Source organism: Caretta caretta, chromosome 1 (assembly GCF_965140235.1).
Source record: "Caretta caretta isolate rCarCar2 chromosome 1, rCarCar1.hap1, whole genome shotgun sequence".
In the NCBI taxonomy this organism is placed as follows: Eukaryota; Metazoa; Chordata; order Testudines; family Cheloniidae; genus Caretta; species Caretta caretta.
The window spans coordinates 225,893,067-225,916,475 of record NC_134206.1 but is presented as its reverse complement, the minus strand read 5'-3'; the positions used below and the strand labels follow the sequence as shown (position 1 = coordinate 225,916,475).

The 23,409-nt window shown below is 42.2% G+C and overlaps 1 protein-coding gene across 1 annotated transcript in view; it reads right to left on the bottom strand.

The window, feature by feature from the left end:
- Positions 1-3,857: 3,857 nt before the first annotated feature.
- Positions 3,858-23,409, bottom strand: part of DUSP16 (dual specificity phosphatase 16) — a 95,766-nt gene continuing 76,214 nt past the window's right edge. Inside the window, exons 5-7 of the mRNA XM_048824334.2 lie at positions 14,762-14,921; positions 12,622-12,745; positions 3,858-8,128 (exon numbers count right to left, since the gene is read on the bottom strand). Of these exons, the coding sequence (XP_048680291.1) occupies positions 6,949-8,128; positions 12,622-12,745; positions 14,762-14,921 (1,464 nt within the window). The 3' untranslated portion in view covers positions 3,858-6,948. The remainder of the gene's footprint in view (positions 8,129-12,621; positions 12,746-14,761; positions 14,922-23,409) is intronic.

Here is a 23,409-nt window from a genome sequence, read left to right as displayed (position 1 = left end):
ATTCTTACAACTACAATACTCACCTGCGGAAGTGAAGAAACAGATTGATAGAGCCAGAAGAGTTCCCAGAAGTCACCTACTACAGGACAGGCCTAACAAAGAAAATAACAGAACACCACTAGCTGTCACCTTCAGCCCCCAACTAAAACCCCTCCAACGCATTATTAAGGATCTACAACCTATCCTGAAGGATGACCCAACACTCTCACAAATCTTGGGAGACAGGCCAGTCTTTGCCTACAGACAGCCCCCAACCTGAAGCGAATACTCACCAGCAACCACATACCACACAACAGAGCCACTAATCCAGGAACCTATCCTTGCAACAAAGCCCGTTGCCAACTGTGCCCACATATCTATTCAGGGGACACCATCACAGGGCCTAATAACATCAGCCACACCATCAGAGGCTCATTCACCTGCACATCCACCAATGTGATATATGCCATCATGTGCCAGCAATGCCCCTCTGCCATGTACATTGGTCAAACTGGATCGTCTCTACGTAAAAGAATAAATGGACACAAATCAGATGTCAAGAATTATAACATTCATAAACCAGTCGGAGAACACTTCAATCTCTCTGGTCACGCGATTACAGACATGAAAGTTGCGATATTACAACAGAAAAACTTCAAAACCAGACTCCAGCGAGAGACTGTTGAATTGGAATTCATTTGCAAATTGGATACAATTAACTTAGGTTACCTTGCATAATGACTTAGCCACTCCCAGTCTCTATTCAAGCCTATTTCCCCTTGTTTTTTCCTACCCCTCCTTCTCCCAGATGTTCTTGTTAAACCCTGGATTTGTGCTGGAAATGGCCCACCTTGATTATCATACACATTGTAAGGAGAGTGTTCACTTTAGATAAGCTATTACCAACTGGAGAGTGGGGTGGGGGGAGAGAAAACCTTTTGTAGTGGTAAACACCCATTTTTTCATGGTTTGTATGTATAAGAACATCTTCTGTATTTTTCACAGTATGCATCCGATGAAGTGAGCTGTAGCTCACGAAAGCTTATGCTCAAATAAATTGGTTAGTCTCTAAGGTGCCACAAGTACTCCTTTTCTTTAAGTAATACTCTAGAGGGGTAGTTTGCCCGGAGCTCAGTTGTCCAATAAGGATAATTAGGAGTAGAATCCTTTTGGGCTTCAAAACAAATTGTGTTCTGGGAGAGTGTTCACTGTGATCACCAGAGTACTACAATAATGGAATATTTTTTTTACCTCAGGAGGAAGTTAAAGGTTAAAAACAAATGCAGGGTTAGTTTGGTGAGGGAATAGCATGGTGACTAAAAAACCCAACTATTGAATTTAAAATTCAGATGCGTTTTTGCTCAGCTTTAATGTGTGAGAGAGTCAGGAGCTCCTAGGAAGAACTCTGATTTTCAGAACTGTTCAGCCTTCATCTAACTCTGCTCCTACTGAAGACGGTGGACATAGAGTTAGGCCAACACTGAGTCTTTTGAAAATACCACCCTTCGGTCATTTTTCTTAAACAGAACAAGCACCAATCAAATCAGGTTGTATGGTTGCTGTGTTCATAACTAGCAGCAGACTGTTTCACAGCCCTTCGCTACAAACAGTAAGTTACAGTTTTGACAGATGAACGCTCTGCACACACACTTTGGGAAGCTTGAACAATCTGGAAAAATGTCTGTATAGAAATATTACTTACTGCTCTCTTACCAAAGTTGAAATGCTTTACTTTATTGGTATTAAATTCCTTACACTCAACAGCACCACATTGCCTTTTTCTGCATTATGGAGTTCTCTTGTGTTGTGGTTGGAGAAGTAGACCAAGTTGTCCACTAGAATCTGGACTGAACAACCCAGGTCTGGAACTTGGCCTTTATATCAAGCTAAAGGCATGTCTACACAGCAACTAGACAGCCAGGGCTCGGGCTGTAGGGTTATTCCAGTGCTGTGTGGACTTCCAGGCCCAGATTACAGCCTGGGCTCCAGGGCCCTGAGAGGTTGAAGGGTCCTAGAGCTTGGGCTCCAGACTGAGCCTGGAAATCTACACAGCAATTAAACAGCCTGGTGTTTTTCTTTGCTGCACAGACCTAGATGGTGAAAAGGTCGTGCATTTAATCAGTAGGCTGCCAGACCCCTGAAATAGTAAGAGGCAGATTTGAGAATGTTGTTGGAACTGGCTTGTGGCAGCATGCAAGCTGCTGATGCAGCTGACAAAGTTATGGTGAGTCCAACTGTATTTCATCTCCTTCCCTTCCGCCAGGGAGGGCTTGGGTCTCTTGTTGCAGTGCTCTGATGGAACCAGCACGGAGCACAGGAGGGTGGGTGTGGGGAGAGGAGTTCGGTAAATCATGGAAAGGCTGGGTGGGGCATGCAGCTGGGTGGGGGTGAGGAACAATTGGAAGATAAGGAGACTCATTTTGAAACTAGACTCTTGTTCCTTTTAAGGTCTATTTCTCAAGGAGAACAAGTGCAAAATGTTCTATTTAAATCAGAACTTGACTTGCTGGGGGCAGAGTGAAGCCACGTGAGGGCAGACACTGCACGGAGGTTTTCAAAATGGGCATTTTTCTTCATCTAAGAACATGACGCAGTTTAGACAAGACGTTGCTCTTGCCCTATATTTTTTTTTTCCTGCATTGGATTCAAGCAGTTATTTAGCACTGGTAGTTTGTTTTCAGAAAGCCAACACAAAGTAAGATTGCGAGTTACATGGTGCTACTACCTCCTAGGGAAGGGGAAATACAGAAACGTTTGGCCCTTTCCCTTTTAATATTATAAATGGAACTTTTTAAAAAAAAAAAAGGAAGAGACTGCTGAATTTTGGGTGGATAGTTAGGAATGATTTTAATAAGCTGGCATGCAAGGGTTTGTAGGAGTCATTATAGCCTCCAGTACTATCATTCTTGACCCATTTCAGAGTAGCAGCCGTGTTAGTCTGTATTTGCAAAAAGAAAAGGAGTACTTGTGGCACCTTAGAGACTAACCAATTTATTTGAGCATAAGCTTTCCTGAGCTACAGCTCACCCAGGGGTGCTGAGAGCCATTGAACCAAACCATAAACCCTGGATATGATGGAAACTGCTTCAAGCCAGGGGGTGCAGGAGCACCTTCAGCACCAATGCCTTCACCAGCTGGTAGGCTGACATCTCAGCCAAAGAAACATCCTCCGTTCAGTACTGTCAGAGTTTAATCTTACTAGGTTTTCCCAGAAAAGAAAGCACTACGACTGAGTCTGAAAGGTGAGGCCAGGCTGGCATGTCCACTGTCCCCGCATGTGTCACTCCCCTTCAGCAGCAAGAAGGCACTGTGTGCGCACACCTGCCCATGCAGCATCTGTCAGTCATGCTAAACAAACTAGGGGAAGGGCAGCACGAGAGCATAGCATGAGAGGCACTCCCCCGGCCCTTTGGTAATTTAAACAGTTTGAAACAGTTGCAGCAAGACCAGTAGCACAGCTGTTCTTCAAAGCCTCAGTGTATCCACTTGGGGAACTGGATTATTGCCTTGTAAAGCAAGTACCACTGTGCATTTGTGTTAACCTTTTAAACCGTCAATTATTGTTAAACACACGGATACAACAGCTGTTGCTGTTCTAATGGGTAGAGGGTGTGTGGGGACAGGCAAAAACACCAAATGATTATTGAAGATGTAGAATCACGACTGACTGCTAAGTGTGACTAAGCTCAGTTAAAGTTCAACATTCGTTTGCCTCCACTTCAGCAAAGCTGCCCATTCTGTAATTAATAAGTAGATGACCAGCAGCAGCCGCTGACAAAGCATACAGGAGATCCAGCCTCCTGGTTGCTTGGAACTGTGTTGTATTGCAAGCCGGTAGGTGCATGCTCTGCAGCTGACTGCAAAAAGTCTCTCAGCCATTCTATAGAAACAGGTACCACTTCTGATTTTATTTCATCATAACATACAAGTAATGCTCATGACACATCAAGATGAGAAACTCATCTTTGAACCATTTAAACAGCTTGCCATACACCAAAGAACATTATATTCAGATTAAACATTTACACACTGCTCCCCCCAGCCTCCGTCTCACTTTCCAAGCTTCTTAAACCCATTTTCTAGCATCTCTCAGGTACAGGATACGAGTACAGAAATGAGATAAGGAGATACCACTACTAGACAGGCTCCAAGGCTTCTTTCTCCCATGCTGGTGCACTCAACAGCCCAATCCAATAGCCTGCTGATCCTGCAGCCATGACTTAACTGTTGATTAGAGGATGTTTGGAATGATGAGGAGTTGCAATGAGACCAGATTTCAGTTGCCAAGAAAGGGTTTTTTTTTTAAAAAAAAGTCTCCTAGCAGAAGCCAGGACGGTCTCAGCTTTGTTTCTGCTGGCAGGGATGTCTTTAAAATACTTTCCAAACCTCCTTCTTGTGAAATATTTGATTTCAACTATTACTTAAAAAAAGTGGTTGTAACTGAAATCTGGTATACATGAGATCTGATAAATGGATCACATGTGTCCTGTATATTACAAACATTGTGTGTTTATATGCTCAATGTCACTTTCACTTGCTACATAAAACAAGTGGCAGCGTGGGTAGTGATTAGCCAAGACCTGATATGCTTTACAATGTGGTATCAACCTACATGCTTGCCGAAACTACCCTCCCTTCCTGCATTTCATACACACATAACAAACACAGTCTATGGATTCAACCATTCCAGTTGCAGTCTGTGTGTCTCGCACTCTTTAGGATCAAGTTAATCAACTCTGTAGCTTTCTCTCAGTGCTAGTTTTAAAAAAGTCCATCATAGGACATTTAAGTCACATCCTAGCCACAAATAAAACAAAAAAGACAAAATCCTGTCCATTTCTCAATATAGTAAAACCTGAGATTTGAGTCACCAACTAGCTACTCTTAAAGAACAAAAACAAGCTGCTGACTTGAACTAGGGCTTCAGTTACTACCAGATCTTAACTGACAAAACCTCAGCCAACTGCTTTAAAAAGCAGTTAAATCATTTTAAAGTATTTTATATTTTCAGCTGCCTGCACTGAAACTGTACAAACAGGGGGGCCTACTGCAGGACGCTGTAGGGATCTGGAGAATTTTCAAATTGTGATCTTTGTCACAATGCTGGACTGAACAACGAAGCATGATGTTAGACCCCTGCGTATCGTTTGTTATTTTAATACCATAATCCTCTAACAAGGCATATGAAGTGGCAGCCAGAGTACCACAAGAATCACAGGCTGGAGAGAGAAAGCAGCTGGTTCTCTCCCTCTCAGAATAAATAAAAATACAATAAATGAATGAGCCCTATCCCTGTCCCCTCTGGCAGCAAGGAAATGACAGGATCTTCCCTAGCAGGAATCTCCAATAGGTAGTTAAGGCTCTGAAACAGGTACTGGCCAGCAACAACAAGAGCAGCAGTGGCAGGATTTACAACTCTCACCATCAGCAAAACTATGTTGTATTAGCATAGAAGCCCTGCAGTGGGGATAGAGATAGAACTGCAATGGCCAGATTCTCAGGTTAGCTTAGAACATGTCATGGGAAATTCTTTTATCTCCAGCACTTGGTCTTGATTTTTCTTTTTAAATCTTATTTCTTTAAATGCTATCTTCTACCCCCAGTCCCTGAAGGACAGTAATGTGGAACCCCTTCTGTCCCTCTTGGATGACTGAGGCTTGATCTTAACAGGCTACTCCACTTCTCATCTGAAGTTAGTGGGTCCGACAAGGTTTGAGGATTAAAGAAGGGATGTGTACATGCCTAGGGATGTGCGAATCCTCAGGATTTGGGCAAGGATATGGAAACAATTACTTTTATTTCTTTTAAAAGGTTGGAAGTAGAGACTAAGCCTTCCCCTTTAGGAAAAGGGAAAAGTACAGACGGGGCAATTCTCACACTGTTACTATACTTGAGGGGTCAAATCCAAGGCTCCTACTCATTTTCTTAAAAAAAAAAAATTTTTTTTAAATTCTGCTCTATCACCTATTTAATTTTCGGCAGACAAAGGGATGGTGCTACTTACACCCAGCCACTTCTCTCTTGCACGTAACCCTAAATATTATCCACCGTTCATGCTACCAGCATTCAGTTCTTCCTTTAGTATCAGGTTTAGAGGTGACCCCTTACACCTCAAGAGCCAACTTCAGAATCACACACTAAAAAACCCTGTCTGGTTTTGTGTTTAAATGAACTGGGGATTGAGCACATTTGAGAAGATTAAATTCTACCACTGGTCTCTAAGCCAACTGACAAACTTGTGCGTAGACCGCTTTAATCAGTCTCACTGTGTGGCCAGTCATCTACTCACACTGCTTACAAGCTGACTACCAGAGAGTGTGTCGCCATGAAAGCTGTAGCTTTCTTTATTTTTTGAGGTATGGGTTTTGCTCTAAAGCAGCTTTCTGGCAAGTCATCTCAAACCTGTCCATGAGAATGATAGTTATGTCAATATTTACATTGTCTGAGCTTTGTTTTTAGCCCAGCCCTGCTGTGATCAGTCACCACTTGTTTGGTTTCATAACCAGTCTCTGTCCTTAAGGAAAAGGATCTCTCTCCAGAAGTCGGCTCAGTCTCAGGGCTAAGGTGCATTGTTGATTGGGGGCGGGGGGAAGGGAAGGGTTTGAAGAGGGGCACTAGAATTTGTTTGTGATTTTTAGTAATGTGTGTCAGTGGAACCAGGGAGATGGCCTATCACCAAGAAAGCTTCGTTTAAAGGATGTGCAATTTGTCGCATATAATCGCTTCATCTGTCAGGGAAAACTTCTGAAACATCTGGCCTTCCATCTTAAGGGGGAGGGGGAGAAAAACAAAACAAAAAAATACAGCGGCTCTCCCCCGTGCAGATATTAGTTTGTCATGTCTGGTAATAAATCTATTCATTGCCTTCACACTGAAGCCCCAGTTTTTAAAAAAATTTCAGATTTACAGGGAATTGTTTTAAACGGGGAAAAATAAGCCAGCTACAGTGTCACAATTGTCTGCCATGTCTCAAGATACCTCAATGATTTCCATGCTGCCCGAAAAGCTAGACTGGCTGCCCACTTTCCCCAGTTCCTCTCGGGATCTGTTTTCTGACATGATGCTCTCCCCAAATTCCATCTGGCAACTTCTCCGCTTAAACTGCTTTTCAAAGGAGCTTTCCTCATGCCAGCTGCGCCTTGAGTCACCTCTGTCGCCCTGCTTCTGCCTCCTGCGCACAGCGCCAGCCTGGTCACAGCCCGTGGGCAACTGGCTGCAGCTGTAAGCAGAGTAAGAGGCGCTGCTCCCGTAGATTGCGGAAGCGGAGTAGAAGCGTGAGGATTCAGTCGCAAAATACCAGCTGTTGGTAAGGGACGTGGTGGATGTCTGAGGAGCTAAAATGTCAGAGTGCCAGCCTTTGAGGCCCAGCCCAGCAGCAGACTTCCCCACGTGTTGCTGACTGGTGGGAAGGCCAAACAGGAAATTTGTTCTGTAGTTGTCTTCCATGCTCCCGCTCCGATGCAGCGGGTACAGCAGCGACCTCTGAGTCGTGCTGCCGCTGCTGGTTCTCCCCACATGCGGCCGCTTGCTCTGGCTGTCCAGCTGCCAGGCGTTCTGCGGTCTCTCAGGCGGATCTGCCGCCTCTTTATCGGGGCTGGTCTCTGGCGTCTGTTCAGAAACTTCCTGGACGGGGGAGAACTGACACAGCTTGTTGCCGCCGTCTAGAATGCTACAGACGTTCAACTGTTTTAAAGCGTCCTCGGATGCGGCAAAACCCTGCACCGATGCAGCCACACAGCTGCTGCTTGCTGTGTAGGATACTGATTTGATATCCAAAGAAAATGAGCGCTTCAGTCTGTTGCTATCTTCTACCTTGTCCGAGGACACATGGAGTCCATTTATGCCCTGTACCAGCGGGCTGTCCTCTAACGCTGGCAAGTGCGAGTACGGGAGACTTCCAGAGTCCATCAGCTTCTGCTCCACAGGCTCGGAGGTAGAGTTAGGGCCAAGCTGATTAGTGGAGAGGCCACTGCTCTGTCCACTTTCCGGGACCAGTCCATGCTCGCTGCTTTTTTCCAAATGCAAACGTTTCAGCTTGCTCATTGGTCCAGGCTGCCCAGTCTGGTTCTTAATCTTCTTCTCAAAATCCAGAAGCTGGCCCAGGAAATTGAAGTTGGGAGAAATTGTTGCCCTTTTTTCTTTCACAAATCTAAGGGGGAAAAGCAAGAATTATTTAAAAACCCTACTGGTTAAAATGTGAATAATATTCCCACTAAGAGTACTGGGCTTACAGTCCTTGGGGGGTCTTGATTCTTGTTAAGGTATTTGGATTCAGGTTCAAAGAAGCACCACTAATGGATGCATGGGAAAGGCAGGGACATCAATGAATTGAATGACTCAAAGGTAAGCAACTAGACAACCCAAAATAGTCTCTCTCCTTTTTACAGTTTACACCGCTCTTCTTAAAGAAGAGGGGGGAAACGGTGCCTTTATTTTTTCTTCCTCACTATATATAAAGAAAGCCTAACAGGGGCTTGGAGTTATTCTGTGCAAGTTTTTACTTCAGATTATTTGGTTTTGAATACCGTGTTCTGCTGGATTTTTTTAAGAGCCTCTCAGACCTTCTTCATATATTAAAGAAAAGAGTTCTTCATTCTTTTCGCCCCTCTCCCTCGTAGGTCACTTTTAACTCTCTCTCTCAATATTTTAAATTAGTTTATCTTGCTAACATTAGCATTTTCTGATCTTCTCTCTATCCTGTTTTTATCTTCTTGTAGGCAGGGTCAGCCTGATCTGCAATATGTTGGGCCTAATTTGTGCAACAAGGACCACTGGTTTCTATGATGCATCAGTTCGGTCTTCAGCCAACTGAAAATTAATTGACTTTTATATAATTTGATTAATTAAATCTAAAAATGCAACACAGTTGGGCTATGTCAACATTTTAGAATTTCTCAGAAATAGATTCCCCCCAGTTCCTTGGCTGGCAATTTTGTAAAAATTTGCTTCATGCCCGGTGGGTAAAGCACTGAAACAAGTCCTTACAGCCTATTGAAATCAACGGCATTTATGTACATGCTTAAATTTAAGCATCCAGTATTGAACCGGATGAACTTAAAATATATAAAGTTAAGAAAGTACATTTGCTAAATTAGAATCCAAAAGTAAACAAAGGTTCAATATTGAAGTCTGGGCAAGCACTTCCTCTGAAGTTATATACAGTAACATCTTGACAACTTGTTTGATTTGCATTGTAGCCCATGAATACTACCTGCTCTTTATAAGCTCTAAAAAGTTACCATTGTTACTGTACGTGCCAGCATAGGAGTCCAACCCCACCCTCCCACCCTTGTGTTTTCATTCCTGGAATTACACAGGTAACAAAATGGCAGGTGCAATCACAAAAAGCCAGTATAAGTGGAAGTGGCAGCAAATGCATCTGTCCCTGTGATCATGTATTTGGGTGGGAGGAGAAAATATAAAAACCCACCAGGGAAAGGCAAATATCTGGAAGTCTAGGAATATCCTGGGAAATGGGGTGAGGAAGAGTATTAAAACAGGAGCAAAAACCATCAAGCCCTAGTGAACTCTAGGAGAAAGTAATTTTCTCTTACAAACATGCACATGTGGAAAAGTAAAACACTCAAACTATACTACATTAAAAAAGCTAAACACAAAAAAAGTATCCACAAGAAACTGTTCCAGTCAGACTAAAACAGAAAAATCCATATAACTAAGTTATAGAACCATCAAATAAAGAACTACAAAAACGCAAGAGATTGGTTTGGTTTGCAGTAGTCACCGCTACTAGTCATGGAGAGGACTTGGAACCTTCTGATTACAGTTTATGCTAACCCTTTCAGTGCTAATCCTGTGACTAGTGAAAACGGGCAAATTAATAATAATAATAATAATTTGAATGGGAAGATCAGACAAGAAGCATAAAATGGCAGCTGACTCTACCACCCTTACACATGCATCCATATTATTCTCTGGCAGCTGGGAGAAAGGGACATTCTGCAGACAATTCTCCATCTCGGAATCTCCTGAGCAAGGAACTTGAAGCATTCATTCTAACGTGTTCAGGAAATCAGTCATTGATTTCATACCATCTTTGTTCTAATTGTTTTCCTCTCTGCTGGTTGCCCTTGTTGGATTAACCCAGTAGCTTCTTTCCATCATGTTGTCAGATGTACAAAATAAACTAGAGAAAATACTTTGATCCTTCACTTGGATTTTACTGGTAACAAATGTAAAGCTAAGGTTTCAGACAAGTTATTTTATAGTTGTTTATCTTCTACCTTTCACTAATTCAGAAAATAAAATATGCCCTTTGTAGATTTTCGTTTTTAAAAGCTTTGCACCAAAACAATGCTAAACAATTGCGTTTTTTTAAAAAAAGTCCTTTAGCACACCTTTGCACAGAAGTTTGACTTGATTGACAGTGACATGCTAGAATTCATTGCAAAAGTTCAATTGACTGCAAGTGCTTAGAGCCAATGAGAAATCTCATTAGAAAAAGGTGTTGGACTTCTGTCATTCATACAACTCCAGTTTCATTTCTCTTAATGTTGCCAGCTTAAAGTGATTGTAACACAAAATCTTAGTCTGCCTTGTGACACAGGTAATCACTGCACATAAACCATGTATTCTTTGTCAGTGTCCTGTCTAATTTCTAGTTTGTTCATCAGCATCCCTTATTTATGCCACTTTCACCATATCTAATGGAAGTTCCCTTGCATTAGTAGGTTCCTAACTAGTTCTGAGGAGGTGCAGTGTTCAGGTCTTGCATGATACATCTCCCACATTCTGTAAAAAGCAGCCTTTAAAAACGAGAGTTCCTATCCCCCGTCTAATGAAATATTGATTAGATCCAGAAGAAATTCTGCCACTCAAATAGAAGTTAATCCCAGGCAGATTTCTAATACTACAGGTGTTGCTGTGATAGGAAGAAGGGTAATTGGCAAGGTGTGTCTAACCAGCTCAGCAGCAGCTGTTCAAAATTATGTTCTTGGGAGCTTACAGTACACGTTACAGATAACAACCTCCTCAGAAGTAAACAAAAAGAAAGCCAGCCTGGCTTTCTGTGGCATTGAGAACAAAATGTTTGTCAAATGAAGTACAAAAATGGTGGTAACAAGTCTGTGTTCAACCTTCCCAAAGCATTCACAGTCAAACTAGATTTCAAAATTGCCTACTCGTGTGAAACGGAGCTCAATTCTTGTACAAAACCCTGGGCTGCCCAAAGAACTGTTACTTCAAAAGATTTTCAGAATGATTGTTGACGGACTTCAATGGCAACAAATTATTCATCTTTCAGTTTACTTAATTCCTAGAAGACATTCACTCCAGCCATTTGTGATCATCATCCAATACCACCAGTAAATCAATAGATTCAATCTGGCATTTTCCAAAGTGCACACACTATATAAACAACATTTGCTATTCTGGTTTCTCTCCTCTCTCTTTGTGGCTTATATTGGCACAGACTACTAGATGGTGGCCTATATGTGGTCTCATCTGCATATTCTATTTCTTCCTAGCTATTACTATTATTTAACATTCTACCCCTTACCTACTCTGAGCAGAGGCCAAGACTATATTCTGCAGTTGGGAGCTAAATGCCACACACCCACATCAATGGGTGGGGGAACTTGATGGGGCCAGTGGTGAAAAGGGGACAGTCCCAGTAGCAAGGGAGGGAGACACTCACCAAGGGACAATAGGTAGCTTCGCCCGCTGGGGTCTCTGGCACCCATTGGCCAGATGGGTGAGAAAGGTGCTGATTGGCCACCATTCCACAGCTCTCAGGATTCAGCTCAGCACAGGGGCCACATGGAGCCTCTTTTGGCTCCATTTCAGCAGCTCACCCTACCCACTTGAAGTAGGGATGGGAACCCGGTCTGACAGATGCTGATAGACTAAACAGAGTCTAGGCGATCACCTGTTTAGGGGATCAGGAAGGATTTTTTTCTCTCAAGGGCCAACTGGCAGAGGACCAGGGAGTTTTTGTCTTCTTTGTGGCACCTTCAAGCCACAGTGGGTTAAATAGGAATGTGCTGAGTACCTAACCAAGGTACTGAGGTGGAGTTTATTTGTTGCAACTTGCAGCCCATTTCCAGTGCAGTTAAGAGAATAAAATTAATGGTTCCCACAAGTATAATACCGGGAATTTTGGTGATGGGCCTTGGGCTCTTGTGATAGGTCAGACCTTGGGGCCCTCGTGGGTCGAGGTCTCAAGCCTTCTGCAGCCTCTGTCCCCCTTGTCAGAGGTACGGAGGCTGGGACTCAGAGCAGGGGGGTGGAAGAGGTCGGCCGAAGAAAGCCACCCCGTGTTATAGGTTATATGGTAAGGAGCCCTGTAACCCCCACACAGGAGCCAATTAAATGCCTGGTATAGGAGAGCATGGGTGATGGGCGGGTAATGCCCCATCTGTATATTAAAATTTAATACAAATTGCAGCATGTCGCTTCATTCCATGCATGTGGCTGTCCTCATTTTGCAGCTGTGTCCACATCAATGTTAGGTTTTTACTTCCTACAAACAACGACAGGGCTGAGTCTGCAGGCAGCCCATATTTAAAGCAAGAGTGACTTCAGGCATTCTTGGATGAAGAGGAAAGAGTACAGGGTGAAATAATGTTCATAAGTTTCAAGCTGACAAGCACAAAAGCTAATTTAAAAGGAAAAGTCTGTCCTTACCTGTAGGCTTCATCGAGGGACATACCCATTCTTTTCATGATGTACGCAATTGCAATTGTGGCGGAGCGGGAGATCCCTGCTAAACAGTGCACTAAAACCCGCCCATTTGAGGCTTTTGCTTTCTCTGTGCAACAAAAAGAAGAATTCAAGACATGTCACTGTCAGTGGCACAGGGAGATGAAATACTGAAAGCCTCCCTGTGAAAATGACAGAACTTTAAAGTTCTCTCTTTATTACCAATCCCATGGAAGCTTCGAGCAGAAATCAGTGTTATGACTGATCTGTTGTCTTTCATTGCATGTATCCATGTTGGTCTGTTCTTGTATTAAGAATATTACTGTATACAAACAGCATTACAGAAACTACCATCTCACGATGCATTAAAGAATAATCCTGACTGGGGGGGGGGGGGGGGATTTGTTCCCATTTTGTATAGGAATAAAATGTAACACAAATTAAATGATTTGCTCACGTTCACGTGGTGGGTCAATGTCAAAGCTGAGAACAGGACCCGAAAGTGCAGCTCTCTTGCTCTAAACACAACACCCTCTCCTTAAAAAAACAAAACAAAACAAAAAAAACCCACGGATGGAGCAGCAGCTTTGTTGTAGCCTGATCCTCCACCCAATGAACTCAATGGAAGCTTAATCATTAATGTGTTGGAAAGTTCAAGATCTTCATGCAGATTTTTTTTTTTTTTAAGGAAACCTGTAATATTTACAAACACACACACACACACACACACGTACACCTTTGTTTTGGATCAGGGAGGACATGATACAAGAGAAGGGAAAAGAGGGGAGCCCAAACCTTTAATCTTTCTGTTTCCTCTGAAGCCAAAATTTACATTTATACTGAACTCATACTCATACTGAACTCAGCAATGATTTAAAAATTTTAGTTACATCACATAGTATGTGACCGGGGGAAATTCTATGATCTAGGCTAAGACATATGCAAAAGATAAGTCGGTGTCAACTGTCTGTTTAATCTGTGCTGGAGAAAGAAAACCTTACAATGCTGTTGCTAAGTCACTATAAAATTGTTTATTTGTTAAAAGCCTTCCGTCAAATTGTACATAAACTTTGTGGTTACGTTTCTTAGCTTTTGGATAAGCTTACTTTTACAAAATGCTGAATCTGAAGCCAATTTTGACCCATTTCCCTTTAAGAAAGATTATGACAGAGTTCTTTGTTCACACCTGACATTTACGTAACGCTACATGTGTGTTCAGCAGGAATCTGCGATTGGCACTTGACTCTACTTCCCTTTTTATGGCAGTGCTATGGTATGTGCTGATGCTCTTACTGCTTCCAGGACCTTCAAAATCCCCTCTACAAATTGTCAGCAGAAGTACCTTTGCTGATTTCTTAACTGTTAGTGTGATGTAGAGAGGCAGGCCATTTCCTAGCCAACAGAGAGACCATGTAGGGAGGGTACAGCATTACTTATTCCAAAGATTACCAGCTAACTAACGTTTTCTGATGACAGAATGGTTGCATATATTTTAAAACACACATGCACACCTATATTTATACATGTAATTTTCTTCCTGTATGTGGCGCTGCCTTTTATGCTGATAAATGCAACTGAACTACTTTAAAAGCCAACAACGTTTCAAAGTAACTGTAACCAGGCAGGAGAAAGTCTTCGATGTCAACTCCATAAAAACCATCTAGTCCATGTGTAGCACTGCTTCCCCCCCTCCCCCCGCCAAATAAGCAAAATGTCCGTATACATAGAGAATGAACAAAAATAATGAAAATATTATTGTGCTAAAGATGATGGTTTCTGAATAGCATGTTCCGATCTACTCATTCTATCTCAAAATAAGTATAGCAGAAATGAAAGGGGTTCACAGATAGACAAGAACGTAAACTAGAGACAGAGACCTGAGCTGGAGCAGAAGGTGAAGGTTTGGGAATGTTGAGTTTAGAGAGGAAATGTATGAGTAGGGACACAAGAGTGATATATAAAATGACAATTGCAATATGGAAGGTAGATCAGGTTCTTCTGGTTACTTTCTCATAATAAAAGATGAGAAACTTAGCAAAAAAAATCAAAGAATTAAAATGGATAAAAACGCTTTTTTTAAAAAAAAATGGCATAATTAGCATAGAACTGTTTTATCTCATCTTACCAATAAAATCAACTGATTTGTCTAACCAAGGCAAAATTTTCTCGCAGAAGCTGTCATTCACAGGTACTCTCAAGAAATGGGACTCTGGGATAAAGTCAGGCTTTGGACAGGTATTGCTTGCATTTAATACATAACCAATAGCATTCTGCTGCATCAGCTCCTATAAAAGAGACAAAGATCAAGAGTGAAAAAAAATACAGCCCTATCTCTGCAAGGTAAGAAAATTAAGCAAATAAAAGTAAACCTGAGCCTACTTGGAATGTTACTTAACTGGAAGCTAGATCAGAATTCTTATTTGCATAATTCTAACTGTATGTTAGACATAAGAACGGCCACACTGGGTCAGAACAAAGGTCCATCTAGCCTAGTATCTGGTCTTCTGACCAGTGGCCAATGCCAGGTGCTTCAGAGGGATTGAACAGAACAGACAATCATCAAGTGATCCATCCTCTGTCATCCATTCCCAGCTTCTGGCAAAATTTCTATGTGTTGGATTATCTTGCTAAAATCCATCTGAACACTCAAGACACACTTAAATGGATGGAATGACTACGTACTCATCGGGGAGACTTACAAAGAAGGAGGGGGGAACCCTTCCCGTTCTCAAGTGTAAAGTGTTGTTAATAGGAGAGGTGGGATTCACTGCCACTTTTGTTAAAATATATGTTCATTTGGTAGCAACAGAACTGGCCCTCTCAACAGGTCCAGTATTAACAGGCTTACTTACCACATATGTAGTTCTGGGTTATCCGTCCCAGAATAAAGTTGCCCTCACTGAGAGGGTATAAAAGAGGGGTCACTGAAAAGTGTGAAATGAATCTGATAGCTCCCATACTACTAATGCAATAGAAGAATGATCCCTAAAATGCATGTAACTTATTAGCAATTCCAGCTTTTTGTTATTGCAGTCAATATTCTCTGCATTTTTGCATGGATAATGGCTAAGGCTATGTTTGTCATGGAGGTCACGGAAGTCACAGAATCTGTGATTTCCAGAGACCTCCGTGACATTTTCTGCTTCAGCCCCAGGGGCTGTGGGACTCTGGAGCTGTCAACCAGCAGGGCCCTGACAAGGTTGCAGCAACAGGGGGCCCCCTGCAAAGTTCCAGCGACAGGTGACAGACTCCTGAGGGGGCCCTCCTGGGGGTTTCAGCCACGGCCAACAGCCTTGCGCGGGGATGGGGGAGAGGGGGATGCCTCAGGTGAGTGGCTGGGGGTGTCCCATTTTCTCTTTGGGAAATATGGTGACCCTGCCTGCCGCCGCGGGCAGAGGGGGACCCCCCCATAGCTCCCAGCCACCACAGTGGTGGGAGAAACCATGGAGCCGCAGCAGCAGGAGTCACAGACAGGTCACGGCTTCGGTGAATTTTTGTTTATTGCCTGTGACCTGTCCGTGACTAACTAAAACTAACCATGACAAAATCTTAGCCTTAATAATGGCAAGTGAGAACATCCCCGCTAGAACGAACGAACAAACACTTTCATCACCAAGCAGTAAGTTAACCACCTCCCCGATTGGCATATCTCTGGCTTCTGAGAGTTGTATGAAGGTAGGTTCTGCATATAAATCATACTTCCAGACACAGAGGTAAATCAGTCTATCCTGGTTAGTGAAGAGCTAAAAGGTCCTGATTTGGAACTCATTTTCCCCAACATCTGTCAGAATCGGGGCTTCTTCATCCTAGCTTCCTGGCTTTGCCGCAGACTTCTTTTGTGAGCTTGGGCAAGTCACTCACAGCTAGATTCACAAAGGGACTTAAGCACCCAAGTCCAAGCACTAAGATCCTCAAAACTCCCATTCAGCTGCTGCCTAACCAAAAGGCACTTAAAGTTGCCATGAACCTAAGTTTTTGCTGGTGGGCCTGTGCAAGCCTGCCTAAATCCTGATGCTGCTGAGCTGCTTGGTGCTCTAGCTCATGCCTAAACCCCAGGGGTTTTCAAAGTAGGTGGTCCCACACCTATCTCACCTGCAGGGCCCAATCAGGCATGCTCTGAGACTGCTTACCAACTGGACTGGGCCTTACGCAAAAGACATCTGGCACATGACCAGATTTGAAGAGAGGTGCGGGGGGGTGTCAGAGAGGGAAAGTGTGTGTGTGTGTGAGATGCACTCACCTTATTCCAACAGAACTGTCTGGAGGCTAGAGGCGCAAGAGTTTGAGCTAAAGAGAAAGTTTCCCCCCATTTTGGCTTGCTGTACTCAGTGGGTAAAATTCAGCCTGAACATGAGTTGTAAGTGGGGCTTCAGGACTTGTGCAAGCTCTCTGCTGCAGGGTGTATAGTCTCCAAAGAACAGTGATGAGCAATGCACTTATAAGCACATTCAAACCCTTCCAGCTGGGATTTTCAAAAGGACCCTAGGGGAATTAGGCACTGAGCTTCTACTGAAATTCAGGTCTAGGCACGTACCTCCTTAACAGCCCTCAGTATGGGAAAATGCAATAGTAAAGGTAGATTGGGGGTGGGTGGGTGTGTGCGTGAGACTAATTGCTGCACAGCTTTATATTTATTTAAAAATAACTGATACTGCTGTCACATTAAGGCTGGGATTTACATGTAAGCACATTCAGTAAGAAAAATGTTGGTTCAAGCAATTTAAATATTTTAAAAATATACAGTTTACAGCAATTAGTGCCCCCACCTCTCCATTATTATATCTTCCCAAACCAAACAGCTGGCTCTTAAGATGTCTGCAGACTTGATCTTTTGTCCATTAAATTTATTTCTCCCTTTTCCTGTTTGCATATCCAGTTCTATTTTTAAAAAAGAAATCAGTTTGGCAGTAGTAAACTTGTGTGTGTGTGTGTGTGTGTGTGTGTGTGTGTGTGTATTTTTTGGCACAGTATAAGGATATAACTACTTAGGGATTAACAGAACACAAACACATATTTGGCAAGTTGCACACTTTAACTATTGATCATACAACCCTCTTTACTGCTATATTTGAGAATCTTATATAGCCAGGGACCTAGAGAAATGTGAGGAATACAGCACAATGTCTTTAACAGGGAGCATTTATAAATGTTTCCTCTACAAGAGTCAATAAATAGTTTGCTTAAAACACACACAGAAAAATCATTTGTCCTCTGAAGAGTTACTGTGCCAAATCTGGAAGTTACTTCAGTCAGTCATTCCAACATGAAACAGGCATTTTAGTTCTGATGTGAGTGCCAAGCTCAATGCTACCCTAACCATAGAGTCACTACCAACACCTCCATAGGAGTTCAATTCACAGCACAGCTTCTCTCTCCTCCCCACCCCCATCACAGGCCAAGCCCCAATTCTAATTTCTCTCCGTCACACATAGGCTCTGCACCCCTCCTCCTCAATCCTGCTTCCCGCATATCTTCTACAGCACCACTATGCAACATGCTCCCCCACTCTCCATTATATCACATTTAGCTATTACATATTGATACGCAAATGTTTAAATCTGAATATGGAAGGAATGTAGGGGCTAATCTGAGCTGTGCACAGAAAGTGCCATGGGTTGGGAATGGGGTTTGGTGGGGGTGGGCGCAATATTTTTAAGTTTGAGTCAAAGGTTGCTTGACTCCCATCAATGCAAATGCTAAAAAATACAAAAGGTTAAACCACACACAGTTCACATATCTCCAAACTCATCCTGAATAACCAACATGGAGCCTTAACTCTGGCCATAAATACAGTGTAACAGTGTAGAAATCTGTGTGTGAATACTATAAAAAAAATCAAATCAATAACCAAATTTAGATCACTAAAAATAATACAGATCACCAACTCACGTAAGTTCTCCTAAATGTTACAGGAACGCTGTTGCCATTTGCAGTTTGACAGTGTACCTCACTTTCACAAGCCTGTACAAAAAATCACACGCAGAACCACACAATGTAATTTATGAAAGCCCACCAGGGGAAAAAAACCCCAAACTTATTGCCAACAACCATTGCTGGAGTTTGAGACTGTTTGTTCAGGATGAGGGAGGAGATATATGAGCTGTGGAAGGGGAACTGATGAGTGAATGTAGATGGGGCATTGAATGGCTTCTTTCTTAGCTTTTTCATATGGTGCTGGTGGGCCACTCGCTCTAAGAACCTCAGCGCAAACAAAGATTTTTGGTGAGGAACTGATTATGTAAATTGGAATGGAGAGGATGGCATAAAACAGCACATTCCAAGCCTGTGTGTGTTTGAGTAAAAAAGAGTTAGTGCTCATCTTTGGGACTAGGCCTAAAGAAAGAAGTTATGATTCCTTGTGTTTGGGATATAAAATCATTCACAGAGCTGCAGACTATAATGTAATAACCAGAAAACAGTGACTTCACTGTAAGGCACCCAAGAGGAAGAAATGAATTATGATGGGAGGAAGATCCAGAAATCCTAATACTAACAACTATGTGAAAAGGAGGTAAATGCTCTTTTATCAAGTTATTTACCTTTTGCGACTTGTTTAATCTTAAAATTAATGACTACCCAAAAATGCCATATTTTTCCAGGACACAAAAGCCAGGTCTAGAAAAACAAAATAGTTTTGTAAGGAGCAAAGCAAAAGGTTTTACAGTAACTTGTGTAAAATGTGCTTATGAAATATACATGAGCCTGAGCAACTCTTGCCAACACCTGAAAACACTGACTATAAAAAAACTTGTACGTTATATGCCATCCTTTAAAAGGGACACAGTCAGGTAAGCGTATGCCCAAAATGTAGGTTGTGTCCTTACACAAAATTTTAAGATCAACAAAAACAGAGTGTGTTTGGACCTAAATACTCCCTTGAAACATTTTTGCAAATACTCAACTTTGTCTTAAATGTTTTGAGACCCAGAAAGTGGAACTGATTCATCAATTTTCATTATCCAAAAATACAGAAAGTTAATAGTATAAATGGTTAATAAGAGCCTGACTTTACAAACGTTTATACCCAACTTTGCTTGCATGCGCAGTCTGACTGATTACTCATATGGGTAGACCCATCAAAAAGTTAAATGCCTAAATATTTCCAGTGCCAGGGCTCAAGTACTAAATTCATAATGGGTCCACGAAAAGCATTTCTGAACTTTGTACCTATTTCTAATTTAAATACTAAAAAGCTATCCAATATAAAATCCTAAAACAGAAATAGGTGTTCTCTTTACAATTCCTTTAAACAAATATTTTAAGTCAATACAGTGAACATGTAAAGAATCCCTAGGACTTTGTAAAGAAGTTGCAAATTTTGATGACTAACAAAAACTGAAACCACACATTTCTGCATGCCTTACCTTTTCCTAAGTGATGCTATATACCAACTATACATATGAATCAGAAACATTGTGAATATTGTTTTAATTGGTCTAGGTTGGGGATTATTGGCAACTTCAGATTGTAAGGTACAAAAACTTCTGCAACAGGATAAAATGTTTTGTTTCTCCCAGGAGTCTCACATAAGACCGCAGAGGACAACACTCAGCAAGCTTGCCAAGTGATGTGTCAGAGACTCCTCCAGCCCCATAAACTAGACTGAATCATCTACAGGCTCCAATATCCACAGCTGATTTATAATTCATTTTGCAGAATATTTTGGATAAGTTTCGGTGATATGGAGATCAGTTGGTCTGGTTAGGATTGCTCACAACACAATCGATGATTAGAGAGCACTTAGAAGGCAAAAGCAAGGACAATAGAGATCTGAATTTTATAGAATTTTCCTGCAGAATTGCCCATACACTTTACTGCACTTTCCATAATTTAAAAACATGAACAAGAAGCGTATCTTATCCTAAGCAGCAGAGACAGAAGCCGAGCGGTCAGTCAGGGGCATGCAATCCTAATGGCTGCCTCAGAGAAAGTTCTTCTGCTACTTGTCACTAAGTTTGGTTCCCTTCCTTCCTTCCAGCAGAGAGTCCTCACTTTCATCCACTTGGAACATTTTTTTAAAATGATCCGTCTCTTCTAGATAAGCATTCTCCCTATAAGCATTCTCTCAACAGTCAGATCCTGGCACTACAGAAGCGGTGAAAGTGGTCCTTTGATCTAGGCACGATCAAACACTGGAGGTTCTTATCACTGTGAGCCCTCTTCTAACCTCTTCAGTGGAACGTAGTGCCTCACGTGTCCCTCACAGTTAGTATTAGCAGACTGCCAGAAAATTGAGGTTCTCAGGAAAGCTAAATGAAGGCTGTTGGCATCTCCCACCACAGAGAAGGAAAGTCTCTTTCTGCTGCTAAATCACCTGGGAAGGTGTCAATGGGATTACAGAGGTAGAGATCTTCTTTTTGCTCTCACAGCTACATAGACAAGGCAGAAAAGACTACAGATATTCAAGGTGAAAGCCATAGTATAGACTTGTCAGAAGAGGCTAGTGACCAGAACAATAAGCATCCAAGGGCCATCAATACCCTTAAAACTACCTAGTTATTGCAGTGTAAGCCCCGTCAGAGATGCCTAGTTCACAAAAGGAGGCTTCCACCTTTTGTTCAGAGAGAGAGAGAAAGAAAAAGTATGATGGATAAATAGGTCTGAGATCATAAGATGCAGCTTTGCCCTGGACCTGATAAGAAACCCAAAAGACAGGTTCCTAGTTTCTGCTAGAACTTCTAGCAAACTGATAAATGAAGAAATTAATAATCTGTCCAGGACTGGGACAGAAGAACCAACTGTGGGGGAGAGAGATTCTGTAGACTTTATTCTACCTTTTATGTGACTCTCCAAAGGAAATGGAAAGTGGATAGTGATTTTAGACATGAATTCCCTCAACAGATAGATGGAGAAATGCAGGATTTGATGGAATTCTAGGGTCCTACTCTAACTGTAGTCATGGACAACTGAAGGACTGATCAATATAGCGGCCACATACCTTTACATCAAGATCAGAAATTCTCATTGCATGGTCCCCTGCTTCTGCTGAACAAAAAAAGAGCCACCCAGGGCCCCCACAGACAGCCACTGTGGTTATAGCAACCCCTCCACTCTGACAGGATTCACTCCCCTTCCCCCACACCCATTTCTCATCAAAGTTAACCCAAGCTTTGTCCTTGAAGATTACACATAGAACAACTGTGCAAGTGCTCTCCTCCCTTTACAGGCATTAAATTATTGCAAGTGTGGAGAGGAGCTTCTTTTTTCCCCTCCAGGATTATTCACTGGCTAGGGGCCACTATAGGCATAACAAATGGCAAACATTTAGTGCCTCAGAACCAGATGGATAACATGAGAGCAAGAGTTCTGTCCCTCATCCTGAATGCAGGGACCTTGATCAGGAACCTGATGGGGGCTGCTCAGCTGGACTTTGTCATGTCTGGACATGACCGTCCTTGGGGACCAGAATAGCATTGTGTATTTAAAATAATCAGAATAGAAAATAAAGCTTCTTGGAGACGTTCTATGGGTTTGTGGCAAGGGAGAAAAGAAAAATCTTTGATTTGTACTGTCCTGGGGCCACTAAGAATATACATGCTAAGAAAAATGATAAATTGCTCGGACATCCACCAAAAATAAGTCGGGTCTAAACTGCTGGCTTGTTGCACAGTAAAATATGTGCAAGTTTTAAAAGAAATATCTGAAGTGAATATAATCGCCATGGACTAACCTCCATACAGGCTGCTTTCTTTATGTGCTGTGGAAAAAAGTATCTAGTAAATTGTCTGTACTGCAAGGACTCCATTAAAATAATGGGTCTAAAAAGCCATGAACAATACCTTATTAAAAACAGACTGGAAAGCAGAGAGAAACAGAAGGAACTGGAAAGAATCTAATTATGGTAAAGGGATCTGAATGTGATAGAATTACAAGCCTGTTAAGACTGGAACAAGAAATGTCTTCACACACAAGTTTTTACATATGCATATGAAACTGGACATTCCCTACTTGGGTGAAGAACTAACATGTTGTGGGGTGGGAGTGGAGGAACCTTATGTGGGTCTTAGATAGTTCTCACAGCTCAGTATTTAAACACCTTGTAAACAGCAGCTGTCAAATGGGAATAAACTGGAATTTTGAGAAAGAGGGAAGGTCCCCCCCCCCTTCATTTCAACATTAAAAAAAAGTGATTACCTGGTGAGGTGACAGGAGGGCTGACGCATGAGCCAGGCATGTAGATAGTTGTTGTGTACACACAGGGCAACAGAAATTAGATATTGAGGAATCATAGAATATCAGGGTTGGAAGGGACCTCAGGAGGTCATCTAGTCCAACCCCCTGCTCAAAGCAGGGCCAATCCCCAATTTTTACCCCAGATCCCTAAATGGCCCCCTCAAGCATTGAACTCACAACCCTGGGTTTAGCAGGCCAATGCTCAAACCAGGAAGCTTTTAGAGAAATCATGAGCCTGTCCCACTGCAAGAACATCATTTAGTTCCCCAACAGAAGGTGTAATTGGCTATTTTAAAGACACTGCAGGGCTGCTGATTTTAGGAAAGCAGCAAAGGAACAGCGATCTATTAACCTTATTTATACTTGTGATCAGTGTTTTACCATGATTACAGTGCTATAGTACGGATGAATTTAAAAGGCCCAATGGACTGTCTAAGACTGTATATTTTATAAAGGTGACTTTAAAGAAAGATACGCGCAGTAATATCTCCTTACAAGATGCCCAGTGTTTCAAACAGATTTTTCCTAGTACTTATAGAAAATACATGAAATAACACAATTTTTTTTGTCCTGTAGTTGCCATCAATACACTTGTGTTCA